This window comes from Theropithecus gelada, chromosome 9, assembly GCF_003255815.1.
Source record: "Theropithecus gelada isolate Dixy chromosome 9, Tgel_1.0, whole genome shotgun sequence".
Taxonomy (NCBI): Eukaryota; Metazoa; Chordata; class Mammalia; order Primates; family Cercopithecidae; genus Theropithecus; species Theropithecus gelada.
In genome coordinates, this window is record NC_037677.1 from 32,451,625 (window position 1) to 32,478,145 (window position 26,521).

At 42.3% G+C, this 26,521-nt stretch overlaps 1 protein-coding gene and 1 long non-coding RNA gene across 3 annotated transcripts; one reads left to right on the top strand and one right to left on the bottom strand.

Moving 5' to 3' along the window:
- Positions 1–2,430: 2,430 nt before the first annotated feature.
- On the bottom strand, positions 2,431–11,984 carry VIM (vimentin). 2 transcript variants are annotated; one of them, XM_025396073.1, is made up of 10 exons: positions 11,403–11,984; positions 9,943–10,652; positions 9,218–9,278; positions 6,231–6,326; positions 5,980–6,141; positions 5,101–5,226; positions 4,529–4,749; positions 4,029–4,072; positions 3,541–3,626; positions 2,431–2,790 (listed from the first exon to the last, which is right to left on the bottom strand). In XM_025396073.1, exons 2-10 carry the CDS (start codon positions 10,503–10,505, stop codon positions 2,749–2,751), a joined length of 1,401 nt encoding a protein of 466 aa, XP_025251858.1. In that variant the 5' UTR covers positions 10,506–10,652; positions 11,403–11,984; the 3' UTR covers positions 2,431–2,748. The 2 variants fall into 2 exon arrangements, with proteins under 2 accessions (XP_025251858.1, XP_025251857.1); XM_025396072.1 differs by having other exon boundaries at positions 9,943–11,984.
- On the top strand, positions 9,943–25,498 carry LOC112631255. The gene is made up of 3 exons (XR_003121092.1): positions 9,943–10,583; positions 23,453–23,560; positions 24,374–25,498. It is a non-coding gene; the product is annotated as an uncharacterized LOC112631255 (long non-coding RNA).
- Positions 25,499–26,521: the final 1,023 nt, after the last annotated feature.

The following is a 26,521-nucleotide window of genomic DNA, read 5'->3' on the forward strand; positions in this document are numbered from 1 at the left end:
AAAAAACTGCTTTAAAGTTCATATGGAACCACAAAAGACCCCGCATTGCCAAGACAATCCTAGGTCAAAAGAACAAAGCTGGAGGCATCATGCTACCTGACTTCAAACTATACTACAAGGCTACAGTAACCAAAACAGCATGGTACTGGTACCAAAACAGAGATATAGACAAATGGAACAGAACAGAGCCCTCAGAAATAATACCACACATCTACAGCCATCTGATCTTTGACAAACCTGACAAAAAACAAGCAATGGGGAAAGGATTCCCTATTTAATAAATGGTGCTGGGAAAATTGGCTAGCCATAAGTAGAAAGCTGAAACTGGATGCTTTCCTTACTCCTTATACAAAAATTAATTCAAGATGGATTAGAGACTTAAATGTTAGACCTAAAACCATAAAAACCCTAGAAGAAAACCTAGGTAATACCATCCAGGACATAGGCATGGGCAAGGACTTCATGTCTAAAACACCAAAAGCAACCGCAACAAAAGCAATAATTGACAAATGGGATCTAATTAAACTAAAGAGCTTCTGCACAGCAAAAGAAACTACCATCAGAGTGAACAGGCAACCTACAGAATGGGAGAAAATGTTTGCAATCTACTCATCTGTCAAAGGGCTAATATCCAGAACCTACAAAGAACTCAAACAAATTTATGAGAAAAAAACAAACAACCCCATCAAAAAGTGGGCAAAGGATATGAACAGACATTTCTCAAAAGAAGACATGCATACAGCCAACAGACACATGAAAAAATGCTCATCATCACTGGCCATCAGAGAAATGCAAATCAAAACCACCATGAGATACCATCTCACACCAGTTAGAATGGCAATCATTAAAAAGTCAGGAAACAACAGGTGCTGGAGAGGATGTGGAGAAATAGGAACACTTTTACACTGTTGGTGGGATTGTAAACTGGTTCAACCATTGTGGAAGACAGTATGGCGATTCCTCAAGGATCTAAAACTAGAAATACCATATGACCCAGCCATCCCATTGCTGGGTATATACCCAAAGGATTATAAATCATGCTGCTATAAAGACACATGCACACATGTTTATTGTGGCACTATTCACAATAGCAAAGACTTGGAATCAACCCAAATGTCCATCAGTGACAGACTGGATTAAGAAAATGTGGCACATATACACCATGGAATACTATGCAACCATAAAAAAGGATGAGTTTGTGTCCTTTGTAGGGACATGGATGCAGCTGGAAACCATCATTCTCAGCAAACTATCGCAAGAACAGAAAAACCAAACACCGCATGTTCTCACTCATAGGTGGGAATTGAACGATGAGACCATTTGGACATGGGAAGGGGAACATCACACACCGGGGCCTATTATGGGGAGTGGGGAGAGGGGAGGGATGGCATTGGGAGTCATACCTGATGTAAATGACGAGTTGATGGGTGCTGATGAGTTGATGGGTGCAGCACACCAACATGGCCCAAGTATATATATGTAACAAACCTGCACGTTGTGCACATGTACCCTAGAACTTAGAGTCTAATAAAAAAATTGATAAATAAAAAAGAAAAAAAAAGAAAGAAAAAAAAATCTGTATCTATGGATAGATGGATATAGGTATAGATATCACAAACACACACACAATAAAGCAGAGTGTTTTCCTATATTAAAACTTGGTGAACTGGGCTGAGTGTGGTGGCTCATGCCTGTAATCCCAGCATCCTGGGAGGCTGAGGGAAGATTGCTTGAGCACAGGAGTTCCAGACTAGGCTGGATGACCCATCAAGACCCCAGCTCTACAAAAAATTTAAGAAATTAGCCAGGTGTGTGTTTAGTTGTAGGAAGACAACTCACATTTTAGGCTAAAGTTAGACGTTCATTTGTTTCGAATACTCCTAGCTACTGAGGAGGTTGAGGTGGGAGGATTGCCTGAGCCTAGGAGTTGGCTGCAGTGCTATGATTGAGTCACTTTACTCCAGCTTGAGTGACAAAGTGAGATCCTGTCTTAAATAAAACCTCGGTGACCTTTTTCCATTTCTCTGCATCTTGCTAGCGGAAGATAAGTCCCTATATCTTGACAACTTCCTATATGTTTTAACTCTCAAAGTGGAATTTGTGTTACTATATGCTATATGTACTAAAAAAGTTTTTATTTTTTAATTTTAGGAAGTCTGTTTGTTATTATTAAAATCACAGAGCTGAGCTCATTGTATAGAGACCTATCTTCATTTTGGTACAAGTTATTTTATTCGACAGCACCTATTTGTAAATGTTTTTAAGTAATAATAAAAAGAAGTGATGTCTGTCAAAAATGACAAAATTAAGAACTACATCTCAAGCATAAATAACCTGAATTTATCAAGTTACGTGATTGTAATGACAAATTAACTAATAGGACCAAATAGAGAATTGTTTAGCTACTATCCAATAAATAACACAACAAAAGAGTTTTTCCAAAGATTTATTGAAGCAGAAAAAGTTGGTCAGATACTTGCTGGAAAAAAAGCAGTTTTAATGATATTCAAAATACCTTTTAAAAAGTATTCTAGCACAAGATTTTTCTGTAAACTAGATTATGTTGTAAACTTTTTTCTAAATCTTTTAGGAGTGTCGGTTGTTAAGAACTAGAGCTTATTCCTATTCCAAATCTATCTTGCGCTCCTGAAAAACTGCAGAAAGGCACTTGAAAGCTGTTTCTTTAAGATATGGATTTCTTTTTTATTCTTGCTGGTAATATATTGCTGCACCGAGTGTGTGCAATTTTTATTCAAGGTCATCATGATGCTGAGAAGTTTCGTTGATAACCTGTTTAAAAAAAAAAAAAACCCAAATAAATGTAATGCCACATGCCAAAGATTAAATTATCCTATATATCATGGCAAATAAAAATCCTGCTAAATATATATAATTTATTGTGCAAATCAGACAGTTATGTTGCTTCTGCATGAGTGAAAGCTAGAAGCAGCAGACACACAAGACTCTTCCACTACAGGCAATATAAGGATCCAATGGAATGTTGTAACTTACAAAAAGAATTTTTTTTTTTTAAAAGTGTGTTTATAAAGGATGGTATAATAGTTGTACACAACACAGCCAAGTTTAAAAGCAATGAAGACATATTAAAACTAAATGATCATATGGCACATGCTTGTATTATATAGATGGGTTCAGGAATCTATAAAGTATGGAGGTAGGAAGACGCCATATGTCCAGGATCAAAGCATTCCCCATATTGACGTAGTCTAGTGAAGCTGTTTCTTGTAGCTGCTTTAGGAAGTGGTTTAAGGAAGCTTACTCCCACTTCAAATTAAGCACCAAAGCAAATCACTAATTTTGGAGCGTAGGAAGATTGCTATCTCAGCTTCACATCCAGGAGCCAAATAATTAGTTGGCTGTGTGTACTGCTGAAGAAGGAGCCTATTCTTTTTTTAGTAGGCATGAATGAAACCTGAACCTCTCAAATTAGCCTGCTGTATCTGAGATGCAGATCCATTGATTTAAAACATATCAACTCCTGTCTGAGATTACTCTACATTTTACTTAAAAGATACCAACCTGTCCATCTCTAGTTTCAACCGTCTTAATCAGAAGTGTCCTTTTTGAGTGGGTGTCCACCAGAGGGAGTGAATCCAGATTAGTTTCTAAATAAACAAAAAGAGGCCAAAAATGAGTACAAATGACTTTTTTCTGAGAAAAACCAAGTAACCATTTTAGTGAAACAATTATGATTTGTGGCAGAGAGACAATTGTGTGAAGTGCTACTCCCCAAATAATTTTTGAGTGGTCTCTGTTTGCAAGCCCAGGCCCTGACACACTTGAGAATCAGGATGAGACAGCACTTGCAGCAGGAAGAAGGAAAAAGGAGTTTGCATTTAACTTAGAGCATAGAATGCAAGAGTGTACTTGGGTTTGAAAAGTAGATGTTTTACAGAGTTTTCTCTTATATGGCATTTTTCAGATATCCTAAAAAAAAGAATGCTTTGACATAAACACCATGGTTACAAGCTGCTGACGTTTTTCTTAAAGGGAAATAAAATGCTTACCCCTCAGGTTCAGGGAGGAAAAGTTTGGAAGAGGCAGAGAAATCCTATAAACAGATGAAGAGAAACAGTAAAATTGTAGGCACATAACTTCAACCACTAGGAACAAATTAATGCACTTCTTGTTTTTGTCATGTAAGAAAATGTACTGTTTTAAGTCATAAACTAGGGATTTGTCTCAGAAACATTTTCCTACGACTGGTCTTGTTAGTACATTTAAAATATGTTACTACATTTTTTCCACAGAGGCATGAACAGGAGTAGAAGAGTGGAGGCTTTGACAGATTTGTGGGTTCAAATCCCAGCTCTGCTGTTGGTTAACCCTTACTTCAGCAAGTTATTTACTCTCTCTCAATTCAAATTCCTCCTCTACAAAAAGTGGAAAGTAGTTATCTCAAAGAAACTTTCTAAAGACTAAATGTGACACTGTGCTTAGAGGCCAGTGGCACAGGGCCTAACAAATGGTCACCATTAGTTCACGCATCCAAGTCTGAGTTCCCTACCTGCTCTCCTCGCCTTCCAGCAGCTTCCTGTAGGTGGCAATCTCAATGTCAAGGGCCATCTTAACATTGAGCAGGTCTTGGTATTCACGAAGGTGACGAGCCATTTCCTCCTTCATATTCTGAATCTCATCTTGCAGACGGCCAATAGTGTCTTGGTAGTTAGCAGCTTCAACGGCAAAGTTCTCTTCCATTTCACGCATCTGGCGTTCCAGGGACTCATTCTGTAGGAGGTGAGAAAGATCTCTGGTGTTATTTCTCAGAAAACCCCAGCTGTTCCCAGAACCATTTACAGACCTTCTGCAATAATTTCCATTAGTGGCAAATGGCGACCACTATAATTTTTGGTGGAGAATACAAGTACCAAGTCCTTCATATTAGAAGCAATGATATATGCAAGCTAAAACCTTCAAGAGTTCCATCAAGTCCGTTTTGAGTCTGTCTTGATAATTCATTTTCTTTGCATTAAGGTATAAATTTTTACTCACTCAGCATTTTGTTCAGGTTATCACCATGAGCTTAGTCAACAGAATGAGTCATTATTTTCCCTCTTTTACTGCAGGGTTGGTACTCACGGTTCCTTTAAGGGCATCCACTTCACAGGTGAGGGACTGCACCTGTCTCCGGTATTCATTGGACTCCTGCTTTGCCTGGCGTAGGGCGTCATTGTTCCGGTTGGCAGCCTCGGAGAGGTCAGCAAACTGTTAGGAAGAAAACAGAAATGTAGATTGCTCACATTCAAGTCTTTTGATTCTCTTAGAAAAAAAAATCATATTTCTCACTGAATGTCTTCCAGTATAGGTTTAAATTTCTGTTTTGAAAGTCAGGGAAAGAGCAGTGGAGTACTGACATTAATATTTTCAAAGTTCACTCTACTATGCTCATTTCAACACAGTGGACGTCAAAGGTATGGCATTGGGGTTTACTTGGAGGCAAGGTTAGGGGGAAGGGAGTCTGCTATTCTGAATGAGGTGATGTGGCCAGGTGTGGTGGCTCACACCTGTAATCCCAACATTTTGGGAGGCTAGGGCAGGTGGATCACATGAGGTCAGGAGTTTGAGAGCAGCCTGGTCAACATGGTGAAACCCCATCTCTACTAAAAAGACAAAAATTAGCCGGACATGGTGGTGCTTGCCTGTGGTCCCAGCTACTTAGGAGGCTGAGACAGGAGAACCACTTGAACTTGGGAGGCGGAGGCTGCAGTGTGCCAAGATGATGCCACTGCGCTTCAGCCTGGGCAGTAGAGCAAGACTCTGTCTCATAAATATACATATATATATATAAAGGAGGTGGTGTGAGTGGTGGGAAGGCCGTGGTGACAAACACAATGTGAGCAAGAAGTCAAAGCCAGCTTTGCATTGGAGCTAGAGGATATTTAGGAATCGCACACAGGTATGGGGTTTTGAGAACACAATGCTTTTCTTTTGTTCAAGCCACACTGATTTGTTTCCTACCTTGGACTTGTACCATTCTTCTGCCTCCTGCAGGTTCTTGGCAGCCACACTTTCATATTGCTGACGTACGTCACGCAGGGCAGCCGTGAGGTCAGGCTTGGAAACATCCACATCGATCTGGACATGCTGTTCCTGAATCTGAGCCTGCAGCTCCTGGATTTCCTGCAAAAAGAACAGACAGAGACGGTCAGCTGTGCCAACCGTGGGGGCTGCCTTACCCTCATTCATTCCCCAAAAGTCACTCCACTAACCTCTTCGTGGAGTTTCTTCAAAAAGGCAATCTCTTCTTGCAAAGATTCCACTTTGCGTTCAAGGTCAAGACGTGCCAGAGACGCGTTGTCAACATCCTATTTTGAACAGAGAAAAGACAGGACATGGAGGATGTAAATGTCTATGGCTTATCTCATTTATTTGTCTTAGATTAACCATCTGAACCTAGTCTCCTTACTATAGAAAAGGTGTTGACACATTTTATGACCCTTGAATAGGTTTATAAATCATTCAGTGCTATAATATGCTGTGCTTTCTCCTGCTCACTAATATATTTTAATTGTGACCCCTTGTGTTTTACTCAAGGTGGTGATCGGACAATTTTAAAATAAATAAACGTCCACACACATGGTAAACTGCACTCAATCATGACTGAATCCACATTTTACCAGTGACATTTTAAAATTACTTTTTAAGGCTGGTCATGGTGGCTCTTGCTTGTAATCCCAGCACTTTGGGAGACCGAGGCGGGTGGATCACTTGAGGTCAGGAGTTTGAGAACAGCCTAGCCAACATGGCGAAACCCCATCTCCACTGAAAATACAAAAATTAGCTGGGTGGGTGGCACACACCTGCATGTCAGCTACTTGAGAGGTTGAGGCAGGATAATTTCTTTAACCCTAGGAGGCAGAGGTTGCAGTGAGCTGACATAGCGCCACTGCACTCCAGCCTGGGCAACAGAGTGACACTCTGTCTCAAAAAAGAAAGTAATTCCTTTAATTTAATTACTTTTTAAATCTAGAAAATCTATGCCACAACATTGTTAAGATTTGTTTTGTAATTTCATGGAATAACATGATGATAGAGGTGGACAAATTTTCATAACTTCATGTACACTTCAGTACATGGAGAACAGAAACTTGTGCTTCAAGAGTTTTAGCTTTTTTTCCCCACTCAAATCTTTTGAAACTTATCCTTAGGCTCCAAAGCAAATATGTAGTCATGTGGCATCCATTGTACAAGGCTAGATTTATATTCAATAATAACCCAATTCAGGATATGCCGCCAAAGATTCAGTTCAGGAAAAATTGGAAAATAAATGTAACTCTGAACTGTACTTTCTCTGCTTTCTCTGATGGATTTTTCTTCTAAAACTCCTGTGACTCATCCTACAAAGGCGTGTCTTTTTCACTTTGCCACTGTATCCGTTCAGTTGGCCTGTTTCAGAATGACTGGTCAAACTTGCAGAGAATGAAACTACATGAAGGATTTTTGCTGATTCAGCTGTCCTTCTATGTTTCCATTTGTAAAGCTCAACATTCCAATTCAGAACATGTAATCTTGCAACTAACATTTTATTTCCTCTCAAAAGGATGCGTGAGGATTGTTTATCTTGTCAGCAATTATATTTGGAGTTCAGTTTATAGCCTTATGGTCTTAAACTGTTGAGACTTTTCTATCACCTTAGTGGAAAAATGAATGAAGAGTGGGTGATAAAAAGATTAGACTTGATGAAAACATTCAATTTTACTTGCTAAGCCCTAAGAAATACATAAAAGATATTTTACTAATCTCCAAAGAAAGATCGATGTGGTATTATTATTACATTGAAGAGAATGAGGAATTTTGCTTAAAGAGAATGAGGAATTTTGCTTAATCTCGAAACAGAGGATCTTTTGTATTGATGTTGTTTTACGTTAACTCACTACTCTACAGAAAACATTACAGGTATGATAATCAAAAATGCTCACGGACTAAAATGAACCACACATTGCTGTGGTTAAATTAATTTGGTAAATGTATTTCAGTTTCAAAATGTTGTACTACACTATTCATCTGAGAGTGCTTTGTAGTTAATCCCAGTAAATATTCCAGGGAATAAAACTATAGACTATAATGGGGATCTTCTGGCTTCTGGATTCCAATTTTAAGTCAAAAATTCTGTAAGTCCATCCAATTTTGGTGAAAAAAAAAACGCACAAAAACCCTTTAGTTATTAGATATTAGCCTTAGATTTATTACTATTATTATTATTTTTTATGGCGAGAGTGCTAAAGAATACAAGAATCCAATCAAGAAAGGACTTTCAAAATGTGAGGTATGTTTGTAGCTTTAAAAACTTTTTACATTACATACTTCTCAAGTCTGGGCCAGATATTAGATAACGGATGTTAGCAAATACTTGTGTCCAATTAGAACCGTGCTTACATCACTACATATTCAATAAGAATGTAGCCTGCTGCAAAGCTTCCCCGGGAACACAAAGACTCCTATTATTTCTGTCCACAGCCACCACATTTGCCAGAATGTCTGTATCTACATTCCATAGTGAAGCCCATAGAAACCATTAATACCCCTCAGCCGAGGGGACAGATGGCTTCTTTTCACCCTTATTAGATCACAAAATAGTTGTGCATAGCGATACTTCCATCGAACTTTAATGCCACAATAGAAGTTGCAAAGAAGAAAAGAAACTTGCTGGCTCCATTCCAGTTGGAAACTAAGTTTTCTTATCTTCCAACACGTTTTCCATTTTAAACTGTAGGGCATAACTGCGCTTTTTGTGACCTTGTAAAAATTAAGCAACCTGACTTTGGCAAACCACAATCTAAAATTGTGACCGTTCGAAACCAGAAGGTCAATGTGTTGCAAAACTGTGCAACATTTTGGAAACAAAGTAAAAAGTTAAAAGATTTTTCTTTATGTCCCAAGGAACGGCTTAGAAATCATTCAAGGATCGCTTGAACCCGGGAAGCAGAGGTTGCTGCGAGCTAAGATCTCGCAACTGCACTCCAGCCTGGGCGACAGAGCGAGGCTCCGTCCCCCAAAAAAATCGTCCAAGCGGTTTTATTAATATTTTTTCTAATAATGAGAAGCTCCAATCTGTGGTCTTCCCGCCACTAGAGGGCTTTACGCGCAGCCCTGAAGTTTTGCACTTTTTAGACGTGGGTTAAGCAACTTTTAGAATTGCTCGTGGGTTGTGTTGGATGGGGTCAGGTGGCTGCGAGTGGGAAGAGAGCCTACAAACCTGTCTGAAAGATTGCAGGGTGTTCTCGGCTTCCTCTCTCTGAAGCATCTCCTCCTGCAATCTGAAACAGTTGCGCATTAACCAAAGGGGAACTGGGAAACCGCCAGGGGCGGGGCGGCCACACCCAACCACCACGTAGCCGCGCTGCGCCTCCAGAGCCGCTGCGCCACCTCGGCGCAACTAGCGCTTGCAGCTTTCAGGCCTGTGGCCCTCGGCAGGTTTCAGTGGGACCTTGGGCACAGCGCAGAGGGGCAATCACGGTCGCCGCACAGACCTGCAGGACAGCGCCGCCATACCCACCCCCGAGAGACCATCCCTTTGTCTCGCTCCCTCCACCGCCTTCCCCTCCTTCCTTCGCCCGCCCGGCGATTGGCCGCCCGCCAGAAGGGGCAGGAAACTTTATAAAAGTTTGGAGGACTCGCTCTCATTGTGCCCAAGGGCCTTCAACTGCACACAAAGTGGTAGTTTTAAGAAATCTGTAACTTGAAACGGAGCGTCCTTGGGCAATGTGTGGGGACAGAGGGGGAAATGCGAACTGCAAGGTCTGGGTTCTGGGCGGGGCTGCGCCGCCACAGCCACAGCCGCTGCTCTCCGCAGTCCCCCCGGCAGGCCTCCCCCGGGCCTCATCCCCCAAGGGCGTGGCAGCCCTGGCGGGGGCGGGGGACGTTCCCCTCTCCCTCCAGCCCCCTCCCGAGGCCCAGCGACTTGCAAGGGCGCAGCCTTACTTCTCCCGGAGGCGCATGATGTCCTCGGTCAGGTTGTCGCGCTCCACCTCGACTCGGGCTTTGTCGTTGGTTAGCTGGTCCACCTGCCGGCGCAGCTCCCGCATCTCCTCCTCGTAGAGGTCCCCCAGGCGCGACTTGCCCTGGCCCTTGAGCTGCTCGAGCTCGGCCAGCAGGATCTTATTCTGCTGCTCCAGGAAGCGCACCTTGTCGATGTAGTTGGCGAAGCGGTCATTCAGCTCCTGCAGCTCCACCTTCTCGTTGGTGCGGGTATTCTTGAACTCGGTGTTGATGGCGTCGGCCAGCGAGAAGTCCACCGAGTCCTGGAGGAGCCGCACCCCGGGCACGCTGCTCCGCAGGCGCACGGCAGAGGAGCGCGTGGCATACACGCCGCCCGGGGACGAGGCGTAGAGGCTGCGGCTGGTGCTGGGGCGCAGCGCGCTGCCCAGGCTGTAGGTGCGGGTGGACGTAGTCACGTAGCTCCGGCTGGAGCTCGGCCGGCTCGCGGTGCCCGGGCCGCCGAACATCCTGCGGTAGGAGGACGAGGACACGGACCTGGTGGTCATGGCTGCGGAGGGTGGCGATGGGCTGGGCTGCGGCGGTGGCGCGGACTGGCTCCTAGAGAAGAGGCGGACAAGGGCGCGGTGGGTGTGGGTGGTGGGAGCGCGGCTGAGTCTCTGGCGCGGGGACCTCGGAGCGAGAGTGGCAGAGGACTGGACCCCGCCGAAGGCGCTGTTTTTATAACCGCATTAGGAAGGAGGGTCCCCTCCCACTGCCATCCCAGCCGCGGAGCGCGCCAGCCAATAGGGACCTGGCGAGAAGCGGGGAGGGTGGGCGGGTGGGGTGGGGGCGCCCTCCAGCCTTTCTCCTCCAGGGCCCGGGACTGGGCAGGGTCCCGTTACTTCAGCGCTGGGCTGGGACTTTTGGGGGCTTTCCGGATGATAGTCTCAGCTGGGTTCACCCTGGGGTGCTGAAAAAGGCGGGGTCGCGCGGTGAGGGGGGATCCGCCCGGGACTGAACCAGAGGGGTCCGGTGGCACCGCGCCAGAGGGGCGTGGGAGGAAGCGCGCGGCTGCCTCGGGGCTGCGGTCAGGTGGGGAGACCCGCGAGCAAAGGAGCGGGAAGAGGGAAGAGTAAGGGATCCGGCAGATCTGAAGTCGCTGAGAAAGAAACAAAGAGCGCCTGAGATTGGAACGCGGGGTGGGGGCGCGCACAGCTCAGGAACGCAGGGCTCAGGGCCCCGCGCAGCCTCGCTCACCGCCGGCTTGGAAAGGGGGGCTGCTCCGGCCCGCGCCTCTGTCAGTCGACTTGCCTTAGCTGGGAGATGTTGGGGGGAGGGGAGGCTCTATCGAGGGACCTAACGGACTCAGTCCAGCTTCGGACGGCGGGAGTTGCCAGGCGGCGGTGGCAGAGGAAAGCCCGAGGGAGAGGGGTGGGGTCGCTGAGTCACCGGTGGTGACTCACCGCGCCCTGCTGTCCCGCCGATTGAGGGCTGCTAAGCGGTTTAGGGGAAACCGTTAGACCAGATTGACTCGAGTCTCCGCGGCTCCGCGCGTGCTGCTGGTTCCCAGTCCTATCAACTTAGAGCTGGGCCATCGCTTTGATGTGTGCGGTGGGGCCCTTTGGAGGACAAGAGCGCCTCTAAGTTCTTATAACTCGCTAAAGCCTGACTTCGCTCGATGTGCGGACTTTTTGTTAGTAAGAAACTTCTGCAGCCTTTGAAGAGGCGCCATACGTGGGCCTCCCGGATCACGATTGCACCGGGAAGGTTTTTCTTGCAGAGTCCCCGCCCCCGTCCCTCCGGTCTCCTCTCGCTCTTCCCCCTCCCCCCGTGAAACCACACCCAACTTTTTAAACAAGATCTGAAAATTCTGGGTGAAAGAGGAAACTCAACGTCCGTAGTTTCAAAATCGAACTCAGTGATCAGTGGTTTTCACCCTGGTGGAAGTTATTAAAGGTATAATTTGAGCCAATGAAATAATTAATTAGGTGTTGCTTAAAAACCCCAATTTGATTAATGAGTTCAAATGAAAGGCAATTATATAACACAAATGACAGAATGTTTGGCGGCAATAGATTTGTGTGTTAATTTTAGGACAGCAATGCACAGTGCAGGGTTCACGGTGATTTGTCTGGGAAATGTCACAGGTCCTGTTTTCCAGAAGAATTCGTGCAATTGACCTTGGGGTGAGGGGGGATAAAACTGTCTACGGAGCAAAAAACTTCGTGTCCCAGGCACGGAGGGAGTGTTCAGATTCGGTCATCTTAACCTTTCTAGGGAAATCACTCAATTCAAGGGCTGTTGTTTCAATATTAGTAACGAGCAGAGCTGAGTACTCACCAGCCAAGGGAGATAAAAGGAGGCTATGTAAATCAGTCTTCTTGTGATTTAGTAGCAATTGAAAAAGCACAGGTTTTTTGAGTATTTAGATTTATGGTGTACTGAAAGGATTAACTACAGAACCACTGTAAAATCGATTCTGCAGTGGATAGGAGGGAAAAAAATGCATTTCTTTCTTTCTTTCTTTTTTTTTGGTGGGGGCAAGGGGTACTGCAGGTTACCTGGTATTTAAGAAAAATAATTTAGAGGCCAATGAAGAGCTTCTTCTGACTTCTTCGGACAAGCCTCTTTTAGGCAATATTTTGTTTACCTTATCCCGGTTCATTCTTGCAAATGGTGCTGCCAAGGTGGAATTACAGGACTCTCTACTGCCCAGCTCGCCTGCTGGGGCTTTCTTTTATTCTCTCTTTCACTGGGAGGCTGCAGGTCATTCCCCAAGAGCATTCCTGGGGCTGGGTGCCCTGGAGGACAAGCCTATGCTCTGAGTTACATCTTGCTTTCTGAGAGCCCTTTATTCAAGCCACTGCTCAGCAAATGTCACCATTGTGAGTTTGCCTGGAACCCTTAGAATGAGAAAGGCGATCTCCCTATGGGAGGAAGAGAGTGTGGAACTCACTTCTACATGCAATGCCGATCCCAGGGCAATGCGGTGGCACTGTCAGGGGGCGCTTGCTGACTGACTCACTATGGAAAAGGAGGACAAGGCATTGGCGCAGTGTGGCACTGTGCCCTGCTGGTGCCCATAGCTGACTCCTCAGGGCTGTGGTGATGTCTCCTGGAATGGGCACCGGTTCTCTTCATCATCTCAGGGATAGATAGCTCTTCCTTCCAACCTGTCCCCATTCTGAAGTCTCAGGGCTGTGACAGGCTGCTCTCTTGCCACATACATGTTTGTTTGATGCATATAGAGTGTATAAAAGTGTAAGTGTTCTGTAATCCCAGCACTTTGGGAGGCCAAAGCAGGAGGATGGCTTGAGATCGGGAGTTTGAGAACAGCTTAGGCAACATAGTGAGACCCCATCTCTAATATATATATATATGAGAAACAAAAAAAATTAGCCAGGCATGGTGGTGCACACCTGTGGTCCCAGCTACTTGGGAGACTAAGGTAGGAGGATTGCTTGAACCTGGGAAATTGAGGCTGCAGTGGGCTGTGCACACCACTGCACTCCACCCTGGGCAACAGAGTGAGAACCTGTCTCAAAATAAAGTATATGTATGTACTACACACACATATACATACACACATATACAGCGTTCAGTGTGTGCTTCCTATTAGAAAATACCATTGTTTTTAGTGGACTGTAAGAGAAGTGAAAGCTACAAAAACACTTTCACTCATTAATGTAGAATTCATGAGACTTAAGAATTCATTTCATTCTCAGATAAGATATACAGTGCCTCAATCAATGGGTGATAGTCATCAGTCAGGGATATCAATGAATCTGAACTCACATCCTTGAGTGAGACAACTCAGCCTGCTCTCTATGCTACTATGTTCTTAGGTATCTTTTGGGTACACAGACATAGCTTTCACGGGTTTTGTGTTTATTTTTTGATTGCTATGAAAACCTATCTCAGAAGTATTTTTAAGTGCTGGACTAGGAAGCTGCTTTCAACACAGCATGATGTGAGTTGCATATAAATAAAGACATGGTGGTGTAATTCATAGGCCAGGCATAAACACTACCACATCTAAATTACCAACAGTGATTTTGGAATTTGCAAGCTGTCATGATGTCAGTTGAATTGGGTGACTTAAACTGACGGACCAGCCAGCCGTGTGGACAGAAGCTTAGTGGCCTATGGAGGCTTTGGGAAAGCTGGTTAGCCGTGCCAAGAGAACAGCATCTAGCAGGACTGTTTGGATGGAATGTTAGAAAGAAGGAGGAGGGTAGAGTGAGAGGGTGAAAACCATATCAAAACCTAAAATCCATGGAAATACAGGTAATAATAATAGTATAACTACTTTAATGTTGATACCAACTGGATGACAGGCACTGTGTATACATTTAATTTAACTTAACGCACTCACACCCTCCTGCAAGATAGACTTGATCATCCACTTCACTAATGAGGAGTCTAAGATACAGGCTAACAATTTTCTTGCGGTCGTATGACTAGCAGGGGAGGGAAGAAGGGGACAAGAATTTGAATCGAGGCCTTTCTGACTCTAAATGCACGTCTGTTTTCTGTTTGCCTTGATAACAAAATTTTGCTTATTATCAACCAGTTCAATTCACAAATATTAAGTGCTGGACTTATTATTTAGGGACCTACTACGTTCCAGGAACTGAAGAGATGGGATGATTAACACAGATCTTGCTGCTAAAGGGCAGATTTTTAGAGGAATTTGGCAGACATCTACAACACCATGTTTATGATGTAAAATGATGTAAAAAGCAAAATCAAATGATGTAACAGTGATCGTAATATATAAGAAGGGAGTTTGTTTTCACCTGCATTCTAAAACTTTACTTTCATTTGTGAGTTAAAATTTTTCACGTAGATTCCGTTTTGCCTCTTAGGAGGAATCACATGCAAGATTGGGTTTAGCTTCCCTCACGCCCTAAAACCCATGAACCACCATCGCTTCCCTTGCCAGCTTCCCTGTCTATTCAGGGCAACGCAATGAAACAACAAGATTGGAAACTTTCATCATTGCCACTTTCTAACTCTTCCATCTCAGATCCAATGGGTATCATGCCCCCCTCTTTCTGGATCCACTCCTCTGTTACGTTGCTGTCACTCAGATCCAAGCCATTTCGTACCTCCTTCCTGCAATACTGCAATTGGCTTCCATTCCTCCATCCTTTTTTTCTTCCACCAATGCATCTATCTTCAAGCCATCACCCCTTTTTCTTTAAAAAATATATATTTATATATATATTATTTATATATATATATATTTAGAGACAAAGGCTTGCTCTGTTGCCTAGTCTGGAGTGGTGCAATCATAGCTCACTGCAGCCTCTTAACTTCTGAGCTCAAGCATTCCTACTGCCTCAGCCTCCCAAGAAACTGGGATTACACGTGTGTGCCACCCATGCCCAGCTAACTTTTTATTTCTTGTAGAGCCAGGATCTTGCTATGTTGCCCAAGCTGGTCTTGAACTCCTGGGCTCAAGCAATCCTCCAGCACTGGCCTCCCAAAATGCTGGGATTACATGCATGAGCCCCCACAGTTGGCAAAAAACTTCCTTCTTTAAACTTCTTGGTGGGAATTGCTCATCTCCTCATTAGAATGTAATCTCCATAAGGGAAGGCAGGAATTTTTCTCTTTTTTGTTCACCATTGTATTTCCAGTGGCTAGAGAAAAGCCAGGCACATCTGTTGAATATATACATTAATACATGGGTAGTTCATAGAAGGAAGAAATAGTGTGTGGGGCTAATATTTACTGGTGCTTATTATGTTTAAGCATTGTGCTAGTCACTTTAGACATGACTACATTTAATCTTCACAAGGTATCATGATACACAACTTTTATTCATTTACTCCAAACATATTTATTGAATATTTGCCATGTGCCAGGCAGTCTAGTAGATACTGGGGAAGGGACAAAAGCAGGTATGACCCAAAGCCTCTTGGAACATAGTGTTGAGTGTGTATATGTATATGATGCAGAGAGACAATACTCGTAAAGGAACAAACAAAATAATTGCAAGTGGTGATAAAGACTGTGAGGAAAACAGAAATTTTGCTGCAGAGGAAGTTGAGGATCATAGTTAACTGGTGGCCTTTGGAAGCTATGTTAAGTATGTATATCCATCCTCATTTCCCACTGTTCCCCCCAGGCAGCAATTTCAGTAGAACCCTAAGCTCCTTATTCCATGAATATAGTACATTTCCCCCACCCTCAGGTCTTTCCTCATATTCCACTCAACAGATAGATGTATTCATATTTTTTTGCACTGCCTGCAATGTATCTTAGTATATTTCAGTAAGATACTTTTTATGCCTCTAGGGATCTCATAGCCTTGTATAAGGATTAGAAAGCAGATAAAGAGTTGGAATACATAGCAGAATGTGGTAAATGAGTGCTGTTGCACAGATAGGATTAAATGCTGAAGAGTTTAGATGGAGAAATAATCATTGCGGCACTATTCACAATAACAAAGACATGGAATCAGCGCAGGTGCCCATTAACAGTGGATTGGATAAAGAAAACGTGGTGCATATACACTGTGGAATATTATATAACATAAAAAAGGATGAAATCATGTCCTTTATAGTAACATGGATACAACTAGAAACCATAAATCTAAGCAAATTAATGCAGAAACAGAAAACCAAATACTGCTTGTTCTTACTTCTAAGTGGGAGCTAAACATTGAGTATACACAGAGACAAAGAGGGAAACAATAAACACTAGGGATTCCCAAAGTGGGAAGGAAGGGAGGAGGCAAGGACTGAAAGACTGCCTATCAAGTACTATGTTCGCTATTTGGGCAGCGGGATCATTAGAAGCCCAAACTTCAGTATCACACAACATACCCATGTAACAAACTTGCACGTGTACCCCCTAAATCTAAATTTTTTTTAAAAAAACTATAATACTATACCGAAAAATAAGTTACATATTGTTGAGAAAACAAATGATCATATCTACTCGGGGGAGAACAGAAATTGTCATTAGAAAAGATAGTATTTGAAGAATGAGTACAATTTCTACAGCTTCTCAAGGCAAAGAAAGGTTGCTCTAGTGCTGACCAAACAGTATAAGCAAAAACTGTGTGGGTGACAGAGTGCTGAGGACATTTAGGGAACAGGAATAATCCCAGGGTTGCTGGATTATGGAGTATTTGTAGGGGAGAAAGGGAACTGAAAGTTAACGTGGGACCATGCGTTGGATGGGTAAATGCCAGGAAGAGGAGTTGATAATTAATGTGGTGGGCAGTGAGAATGCACTGTGAATTTCAACTGGGAGAAAGACATGCTTGTAGCTGTATTTTAGGATTGGAAAACGAGGCTGATTTGAGGTCTGCTTGAGGTAGATCAAGTGAATGGTAAAGGGAGCCTGAGGCGGAGATGATTTTAGCAATTGTGATATTTAAGGGCGAGGGGATAAGCAAAATCGAGTGGGCTCTGAGCCTTGTGAACAGGGTAATTAAAAGAATAAATGCGGCCGGACGCGGTGGCCCACACCTGTAATCCCAGCACTTTGGGAGGCTGAGGCGGGCGGATCGCGAGGTCAAGAGATTGAGACCATCTTGGCCAACATGGTGAAACCCTGTCTTTACTAAAAATACAAAAATTAGCTGGGCGTGGTGGTCTGCGCCTGTAGTCCCAGCTACTCGGGAGGCTGAGGCAGGAGAATCGCTTGAACCCGGGAGGCGGAGGTTGCAGTGAGCCGAGATTGTGCCACTGTACCCCAACCTGGCAACAGAACAAGGCTACATCTCAAAAAAAAAAAAAAAAAAAAAAAAAAAGAAAAGAAAAGAAAGCATAGATGCCTTCCAGACAGAAATAATTGAAATAATTAGTTGGAAAGTTAATTTGAGTTGAAAGACAGTTAATTCAGGTACCTTAACCTGGTAGTGTCTTCCCTTCTCTGGTCTATATAAATTGTAGTCTCACGGAGGTGAGCTATAACTGGACGGCATGGTTTTACATTATCCAGCAGTGGTCCCCAGCTTGTTTGGCACCAGGGACCGATTCCATGAAGACAATTTTTCCGTGGACCAGGCGTCGGGGGTGATGGTTTCGGGATGATTCAAGTACATTACATTTATTGTGCACTTATTTCTATTATTACATTGTAATATATAATGAAATAATTCTACAGCTCACCATAATGTAAAATCAGTAGGAGCCCTGATTTCCATATAATTTCCTGCAATTATATGGTCCCATCTGGGGATGATGGGAGACAATGAGGGATCATCAGGCCTTACATTCTCATAAAGAGCACACAACCTAGATCCCTTGTATGCACACTACACAATGGGGTTCACGCTTCTGCAAGAATCTAATGCTCACCGACCGCTATCAGACCAGGCCCAGGGTCTGCAGCATTTCTAAGCACTTTTAATCTGTTCACCTAAAGGATTAAAGTAGACGGTCTTATATTGTCATTTAGCTGCTTTGAGTGAATTAGTCTTGTTCCCACAGTTAGTATAAAATCATGAACTTCATCACGATTCTCTAAAGCAGTGTTTACAACATTAGAAGGGAAAGAAAAACCATAAAGACACTTTCTGGGAGATATTTTTGAACATGTGAGGGGGAAAACACAGGTAACAATTCCCTGTAGATTTTAAGTAATTTTCAACTTCATCAAAGTCTAATTCACAGTCTGTGACAGAGGAAAGAGAAGGGGGTAAGTATGTAGGGAAAACACAAGAGTTTAATTAACATATGGAGGAGAAATCTAGTGCAAAAATAAATTCCAGCTGATGTTGGACAAAGAACTAAAGCCAGATTTTCAGTATGAATTCACTTGATCAAAAAACAGTAACAACCACAAGCAAACAAAAAAAATCATCAATCCAGTTATAAAAACCTCATGTCATTTGAAAGAGCCCGAAATGACATCATCCCAGTTTAGTTACTGGCTGAGTGAGACTACCATAAGAAAACTATCAGGTATTTGCCCAGTGGCCTATAATGTTGTTTTTCTGTTTTTCCTTTTTTTTAGAGAGAGAGAAAAAAAGGTTATGCAATTGGCATCTTGGGAATTTACTCTGTCTCCTTTGAGGAGGTCATGTAGTTCCCAAGTGGTAGAAGTTTTTTTCTCAAGATATTTAGGTAAGGGACCTAATAATAATTTTGTTTAATAGCACAATTTTCTTTTTTAACTTTTATTTTAGGTTCAAGGGTACATGTGCAGGTTTGTTATACAGGTAAATTCGTGTCACATGGGTTTGTTGTATGGATGACTTCATCACTCAGGTACTAAGCCCATTGTCCAACAGTTATTTTTTCTTACCCTCTCCCTTCTTCCACCCTCCACCCTCAAGTAGGCCCCAGTGTCTGTTGTTACCCTCTTTGTGTCCATGCGTTCTCATCTTAGCTGCCACTTATAAGTGACAACATGCAGTATTTGCTTTTCTGTTCCTGCATGAGTTTGCGAAGGATGATGGTCTCTGGCTCCATCCATGTTCCTGCAAAGGACATGATGTCCTTTTTTCTTTATTCTTTTTTTTTTTTTTTTTTTTTTTGAGGCAGAGTCTCACTGTCGCCCAGGTTGGAGTGCAGTGGCGTGATCTCGGCTCACTGCAACCTTTGCCTCCCAGGTTCAAGCAATTCTCCTGCCTCAGCCTCCCAAGTAACTGGGATTACAGGTGCATGCCACCACGCCTGGCAAATTTTTGTATTTTAGTAGTGATGGGGTTTCATCATGTTGGCCAGGCTGGTCTCGAACTCCTTACCTCAGGTGATCCACCCACCTCGGCCTCTCAAAGTGCTGGGATTACAGGTGTGAGCCATTGTGCCTGGCAGATGTCATTCTTTTTCATGGTCGTTCTTTTTCATGGTTGCATTGTATTCTATGGTGTATATGTACCACATTTTCCTTAACCAGTCTACCATTGATGTGCATATCAGTTGACTAATTTTCTTTTAAAGAAAAGAGAAATTTTTAATATAAATTTTTATTTGCCTTTGTGGTAACCTGTGACATTGGAAGGGGATTATTGACCATCTATATAGTCATAATCTCTTTCCTATAAATCTGCGAAATATAATGGAACTCCATCTTACATATTTCAAAACTGATTAATGAATTGACTGATATTTCCAAAAATGGACAATTGGGAGATGCTTCAACTCTGGCATATCACATTCACTCAGCCAGTGAAATGATTTTCTTCAGTATATTAAATGTTATATTTAATTGTGAATATGTTTGATCAACTCAGAGTTTAAAATAAACCTCTCAGGCTTTGGTTTTTGTATATGGTGACAAAGATCAGTATGATTTGCAGAGGTTGGAAATGGAAATCAAAGACAAATTCCAAAAAAAAAAAAAAACACAAAGTAACCCTAAATGAAGCCATGTAGCAAATGGAAGGAAATATAAAATGACATAATGACAATATGCAAGGATGAAAAGATAAGCAAATTCATTAACATTACAATGAGATATAAGTAAAGAAAGACCATTCAGAGTTAACTGTAGCAGAATAAAGGATTTGGCAGCCCTCTTCATAATTCTACCATGACGATTTCTAAACCACTGAATAAGGTTTTGTATTTCTAATTAACTAAGTACTAGAAATATGTTCTCTAATGTGACTCATATGGATATGTGGCATATGGACAAAAAATTCTGGGGTACTCAAGCTTAATATAGATTAAGTACATGTTCTTTGTAACATAAATTATGAGAAATTGTTCCAATACAATATTGTAATTTACTCAAATGGCATCTGTAGAACTTCAGACAGGTGTGATAGAACACACTGCAGAGATATTTATGTGTTTGATCAGGGTTTTTCTTTTTCTTTTTTTTTCTTTCTTTTTAAGACAGAGTCTCACTCTGTTGCCCAGGCTGGAGTGCAGTGGCACTATCTCGGCTCCAACCTCCGCCTCCCAGGTTCAAGCGATTCTCCTGCCTCAGCCTCCTGAGTAGCTGGGATTACAAGCGCCTACCACTATGCCCGGCTAATGTTGTATTTTTAGTAGAGATGGGGTTTCACCATGTTGGCCAGGCTAGTCTCAAACTCCTAACCTCCAATGATCCACCCACCTCGGCCTCCCAAAATTTTGTAGTTACAGGCGTGAGCCACCACACTAGGCCAGGGTTTTTCTTTTGCCAACTCTAGAATGGCTTTCTCAGTCCTTGACTAATGCTAGGTCCCTGAGTGAACCCAAAATGATGATCACCAGGCAAACTCTGATATCATTGCTAAAACTGGAGTCTGACCTGGAGAGAAAGGTTAATGGTAACCATAATGATTGCTTTCATATATTGAGTGCCTACGACATATGAAAGCAATCATTATGTACTGCCCATGGGTCAACTTATTTAATCCTCATGACAGCCCAGTTTGACATATGAAGAAACTGAGGCACAGAGAAGGTAAGTAGCTTGCTCAAGTTTATCCAGCCACGAAGTGGTAGACCCGAACACAGGACTTCTGGCTCCAGTCTCCACACTCTAAACCTCACCCGTACTGTGGTACTTTATATGCCATGGTAATTTTGTACTACCACTGGAGACGTCCCCAGATCTCTTTAGCATTGTTATCATGATGTTTGTCTCTTTGGTCTACTTTTTTCCTGTTCTGATGCAGCAACAGGACCCATTTTGATTCAGAGAATATGGTGCCCTTAATGAATCATCAAGAAGTCCATAGACAGTTTTAGGGGTTTTCTGTGGAGATCTCATTTCTTAATTCTGACTCAACCCACCTGAATGAATGGATAATTATGGCATTTGAATCTTGCATACAATTAAGTGAATAAAAATGCTTTGCCCCATTTGCTAGTAGAAAAGAAAGAAAACCACATTTTTGGAACACATTACTTATACCAGTTAAAAACAACTTCTCCCTATACTTACTATTAGTTTGATTTTTAGGGAGATTTATTAACATTTTAGCCCTTCATGGTAGTACTACTGTGCAATCCAAGAATTATGGGGGAGTGTTTGGAAATGAGAGGAGGCTCAGGGAATTATGGGCAGCCAGGATTCTCAAGGCCAAATCCAGACAGCGTTACTGGTAATACATATGTGCTTACTATCCAGTTTTTAAATGTTCTCGTGCATTACTAATCTCATTGCTTTTGTATATCAGATTTTCCTAAGTGGTGCTCATCAACACCAGATTTATTTTAAAATAGAGCATACTTAATGTACTTCACATGTCTGCAAGGGGAACAGCAGCAAATACCACAGTCCCATGGTAAATATAAGGGAAAAAGAAGGCATATATACATTAAAAAGTCTAATGAATGGCTCATACCTGTAATCCTATCACTTTGGGAGGCTGAGGTGAGTGGATCGCAAGGTCAGGTGTTCGAGACCAGCCTGGCTAACATGGTGAAACCCCGTCTCTACTAAATATACAAAAATTAGCCAGGCGTGGTGGCAGGCACCTGTAATCTCAGTTACTGGGGAGGCTGAGGCAGGAGAGTCGCTTGAAACAAGAAGGCGGAGGTTGCAGTGAGCTGAGATCGCACCACTGCTCTCTTGCCTGGGCAACAAGAGCAAAACTCCATCTCAACCACAACAACAACAATAACAACAAAGCCTGATGAAATCCTAACTCAGCAGTGGCACAATTACTTCGTAGATTGGATTATTTTGAAAAGAACAAGCAAACCCCATTTGGTGGATGTATTTTGAGTCTTTTTATTTTTTCTGAGACAGGATCTTGCAATATCACTTAGGCTAGGATACAGTGATTCCATCACAGCTCACTGTAGCCTGGAGCTCCTGAGCTCAGGCAATCCTCTTACCTCAGCTTCTTGAGTAGCTGGGACTACAGGCACATGCCACCATGCCCAGATAATTTTTTTTTTTTTTTTTTTTTGTATTTTGTAGAGACAGGGTTTTGCTGTGTTGCCTAGGCTAGTCTCAAACTCCCGAGCTCAAGTGATCCCTCCTTGGCCTACCCAAAGTGCTGGGATTACAGGCATGAGCCACCATGACTGCTGGGCCTGTATTTTGAGTCACCGGCTCCCTGCTAGGTGCTAAGGACACAGAAATGAATACCACCGCTCCCTTCCTCTCAGAGGGCTCCCAATCTGCTCCTCTTTTCTCTGTTAAATCATTTTGCCTTTAAGTCTTGCATAATGATGTGGCCACATTGAGACCTAGTTGAATAGTTTCACAATAACTCCCTTAAGTCAGAGGGCCTTGGTGAAATAACATTGACTTTTACTCTGAAATCCATGGAAATGCAAAGTTTACTGTTTTGTTCTCCTTGATAAAATATAGCATAATAACTAGTTGCTGGGTTACTACCTAAAACACAGGCCCCAAACTGCAGCTGGGAAGGACAGTTAGCAATTAAGTAAAGGAAATGACTATGACTAGTGGGTTTGAAACCCAACACACTGCCCATATCCTTCTTAGCACAGGGAGGCATCGATGTTACTTAGGCAACTTTTTTCACTAAGGAAGTAGTTTTGGTGACTCATGCTCATACAGAATGACTTATTTCAAGACCTGGGTGTTCAGTAACCTTACCATTATGCTTCTGTTTTCTCCGTTTTGGGCTCAGACAGCAAAACTCCCTTTGGATGACATAGATTTATTACTTAGTAGTATATCATGCATTGGCTGTCCCACATTTTGAAATTTAACGGAATCGTGGTGATCAGAATAAAAGGTCAGTATTTCCTACAATATATTGATATGTTAAAGGTAGATCTAACACCTTATTTTCTAAGCAGAAATATTATCTTATTACATATCTTATGAAATGTCTAAGTTGACATTGCTTGCCAATTGTTTTTTACTTAATGTAACAGTGCTGTTTCAAATACTAGTCATTATTTAATAACTAAAATGGAATGCTGAAGAATTTTATACTATGACATAAAATGCCTTATTTTTTTCCCCAAATATATGAAAAATGGAATTAAAATCCCCACCGAGGGTTGCTATTACAAAAGGAAGAAATCCTAAGGAAATTCATTGGCTAGGTTCTTGGTTCAGATTTACAGCCTACCTGCTTGATGGCCCAACAGCATTTATTTCTTGACAATTGACATATTTTTCTGTTAAAAATAGCTGAGAAGTTGTAGAAAAATTAGTTAATTAAAAGAGTTATAGGTTGCTAATGTGTTTGGAGAGCTATATGGAAGAACTTACTGTTGACAGAAAAAGCAAGCCACCAGCCAAGGACCTGAGCTGGCTTCTGGGGTAGTGCAGGAGCAACATGGCTTGGGTTCCAGGGTATGCTGGGAGCCTTGGAAATGCCATCTTAACAATGTGGTCAGCCCAGGACTTATTGAATCACTAGTATACTTTTTGTCCTAATTCCAGAAATCATGCCATAAATCTCAAAATTTGGACAGTGTTACTTGAGCTGTTTTTATTTTGCTTTCAATTGAGTCCTTTTCTGGTTTTAATTTTGTAGCTGGAACAGCTTGAAAAAGGCAATGAGTCATGACAAATATTTCTTTTCTTCTCCATATAGAAGCCTTCAATGTGAGGCCCAGGCATTGGGTATCATGTGTGCAATTCATGAGCCTTGGCATCTGAACACTTTTCTGGAAGGATCCATCAAGACAACACATTGGGGATGTACTAGTGAAGTGATTTTCAAAATGTGCTACTTAGACCTATAGCATCAACATCACCTGAGAATTTGTTAGAAATTCCAACTGTTAGGCTCTACTTTAGACCGACTGAATCTGAAACTTGGGGAGTTCGTGGGGTCCAGCAATTTGTGTTTTTACAAGACTTACCAGATGATTCTGAGAACCACTGTGCTAGTGAATTGTTACTGTCTGTGGCCACGTAGAATATGAAAAGTAAAGGGTTGGAAAATGGGGAAATTGATGAGTGTTCACTTATGAGGAAATGAAGAATAGATAGAAAAGAATGAGTTAACTTTTGGAATTCAAAAAAGAAGCAATTTGTAAAAGCCAGGAATTTGATTTGTAGGACAATTGCTTGCAGAATATTTGCTTTCTCAGAGAGGGGCAATCCAGATCACTAGGTTACTGTGAAATATATTGGTATGGTTCTAAAATTCTAGAATAATCTCACTAGTGAGAAAAGGCATACCTTTCCATATTAGGACAAAACTTCAAATCAGGTTTGTAAAATCCTCTAAGATTCTTGTATCCCATTGCCATGGCCAACTTGTTTGTCTCTGGACATCCCAGTTTCTACATCTGAAAACCATATGCATTCCTGCTCACCATGAATTATCTCATTGAATGAAGCGAGAGATTCAGGATGTGTAAGATCATTTATGAAGCATTTGGATTACCAAGAAATGTGAAGTATAAAGATCAAGAATGATTAATGTAAACACTGGTGGTAAAGAGGTGTTTCGAAGTTGATACCAAAAATGAGTTGCTTATTTCAGTCTCTCTTTGATATATCTGCCTTTTTAGTGCTGACTCTATCATGTATTCACTATTTGATTTTAAATGAATCACGTGTTTAAAGCTTTTAATCTGTTTCCTCAACAAATATATAGTTTTAATACTGTCTACTCACAGGACTGTTGTGAGAATAAAATTGATTCAATTGATTTTCCAAAAATATGTGGAAATATAGTTTTTAAAAATAAAGCAATACCATTTTTGGATATGCTAGTGCTGTGATTGTTATTTTATGTCTGGGTTGAGGAATCCTAAAGGATTGTTGACGGAATGACATCATCCAGGGATTTGGAATAAGAGCATACATCAGCAAGTTTTCTGATTACAAAAAGTAGCTATGTTTACTTTTCTGTCAGTTCTCCTTCAGTGGAATGTTTCAATTTTCTCATGAAATGGGGGAGATCCATTTTTTGAGAGCTCTGTTTTATTAAAGAAAGCAAGTCTGGTGGCTCATGCCTATAATTTCAGCACTTCAAGAGGCTGAAGTGGGAGGATCACCTGAGCCCAGGAATTCAAGACCAGCCTGGGCAACATAGCGAGAACCCATCTCTATGAAAAATTTTTAAAACTTAGCTGGGCATGGTGTTGCATGCTGTAGTACCAGCCACTCAGGAGGCTGAGGTGGGAGGATCAGGTAAGCCCTGGAGGACTAGGCTGCAGTAAGCAATAAGCTGTGATCATGCCACTGCACTCCAGTCTGGAAGACGGAGCAAGACCCTGTTTGTTGTTTTTTAAAAAAAAAAAAAAATGGCCCGGGCGTGGTGACTCACACCGGTTATCCCAGCACTTTGGGAGGCTGAGGCGGGCGGATCACGAGATCAGGAGATTGAGACCATCCTGGCTAACACGGTGAAACCCCGTCTCTACTAAAAAAATACAAAAACAAAATTAGCCGGACGTGGTGGCGGGCACCTGTAGTCCCAGCTACTTGGGAGGCTGAGGCAGGAGAATGGCGTGAACCCGGGAGGCAGAGCTTGCAGTGAGCCGAGATCGCGCCACTGCACTCCAGCCTGGGCGACACAGGGAGACTCTGTCTCAAAAAGAAAAAGAAGAAGAATTAAAAAAAAAAAAAGGCAAGTTTGATACTTCGTATCCTTTGACCTGAGAAAATATATTTCACATTTCATTCATTCTTTCAGGGAAAAAAGTGGGACTCGGGAGTCAGAGTAGCCAAGCAAAATTTCTCAGCTCCTCTGCTTACTAATAATACTACCTTGGAATAGCCTCAT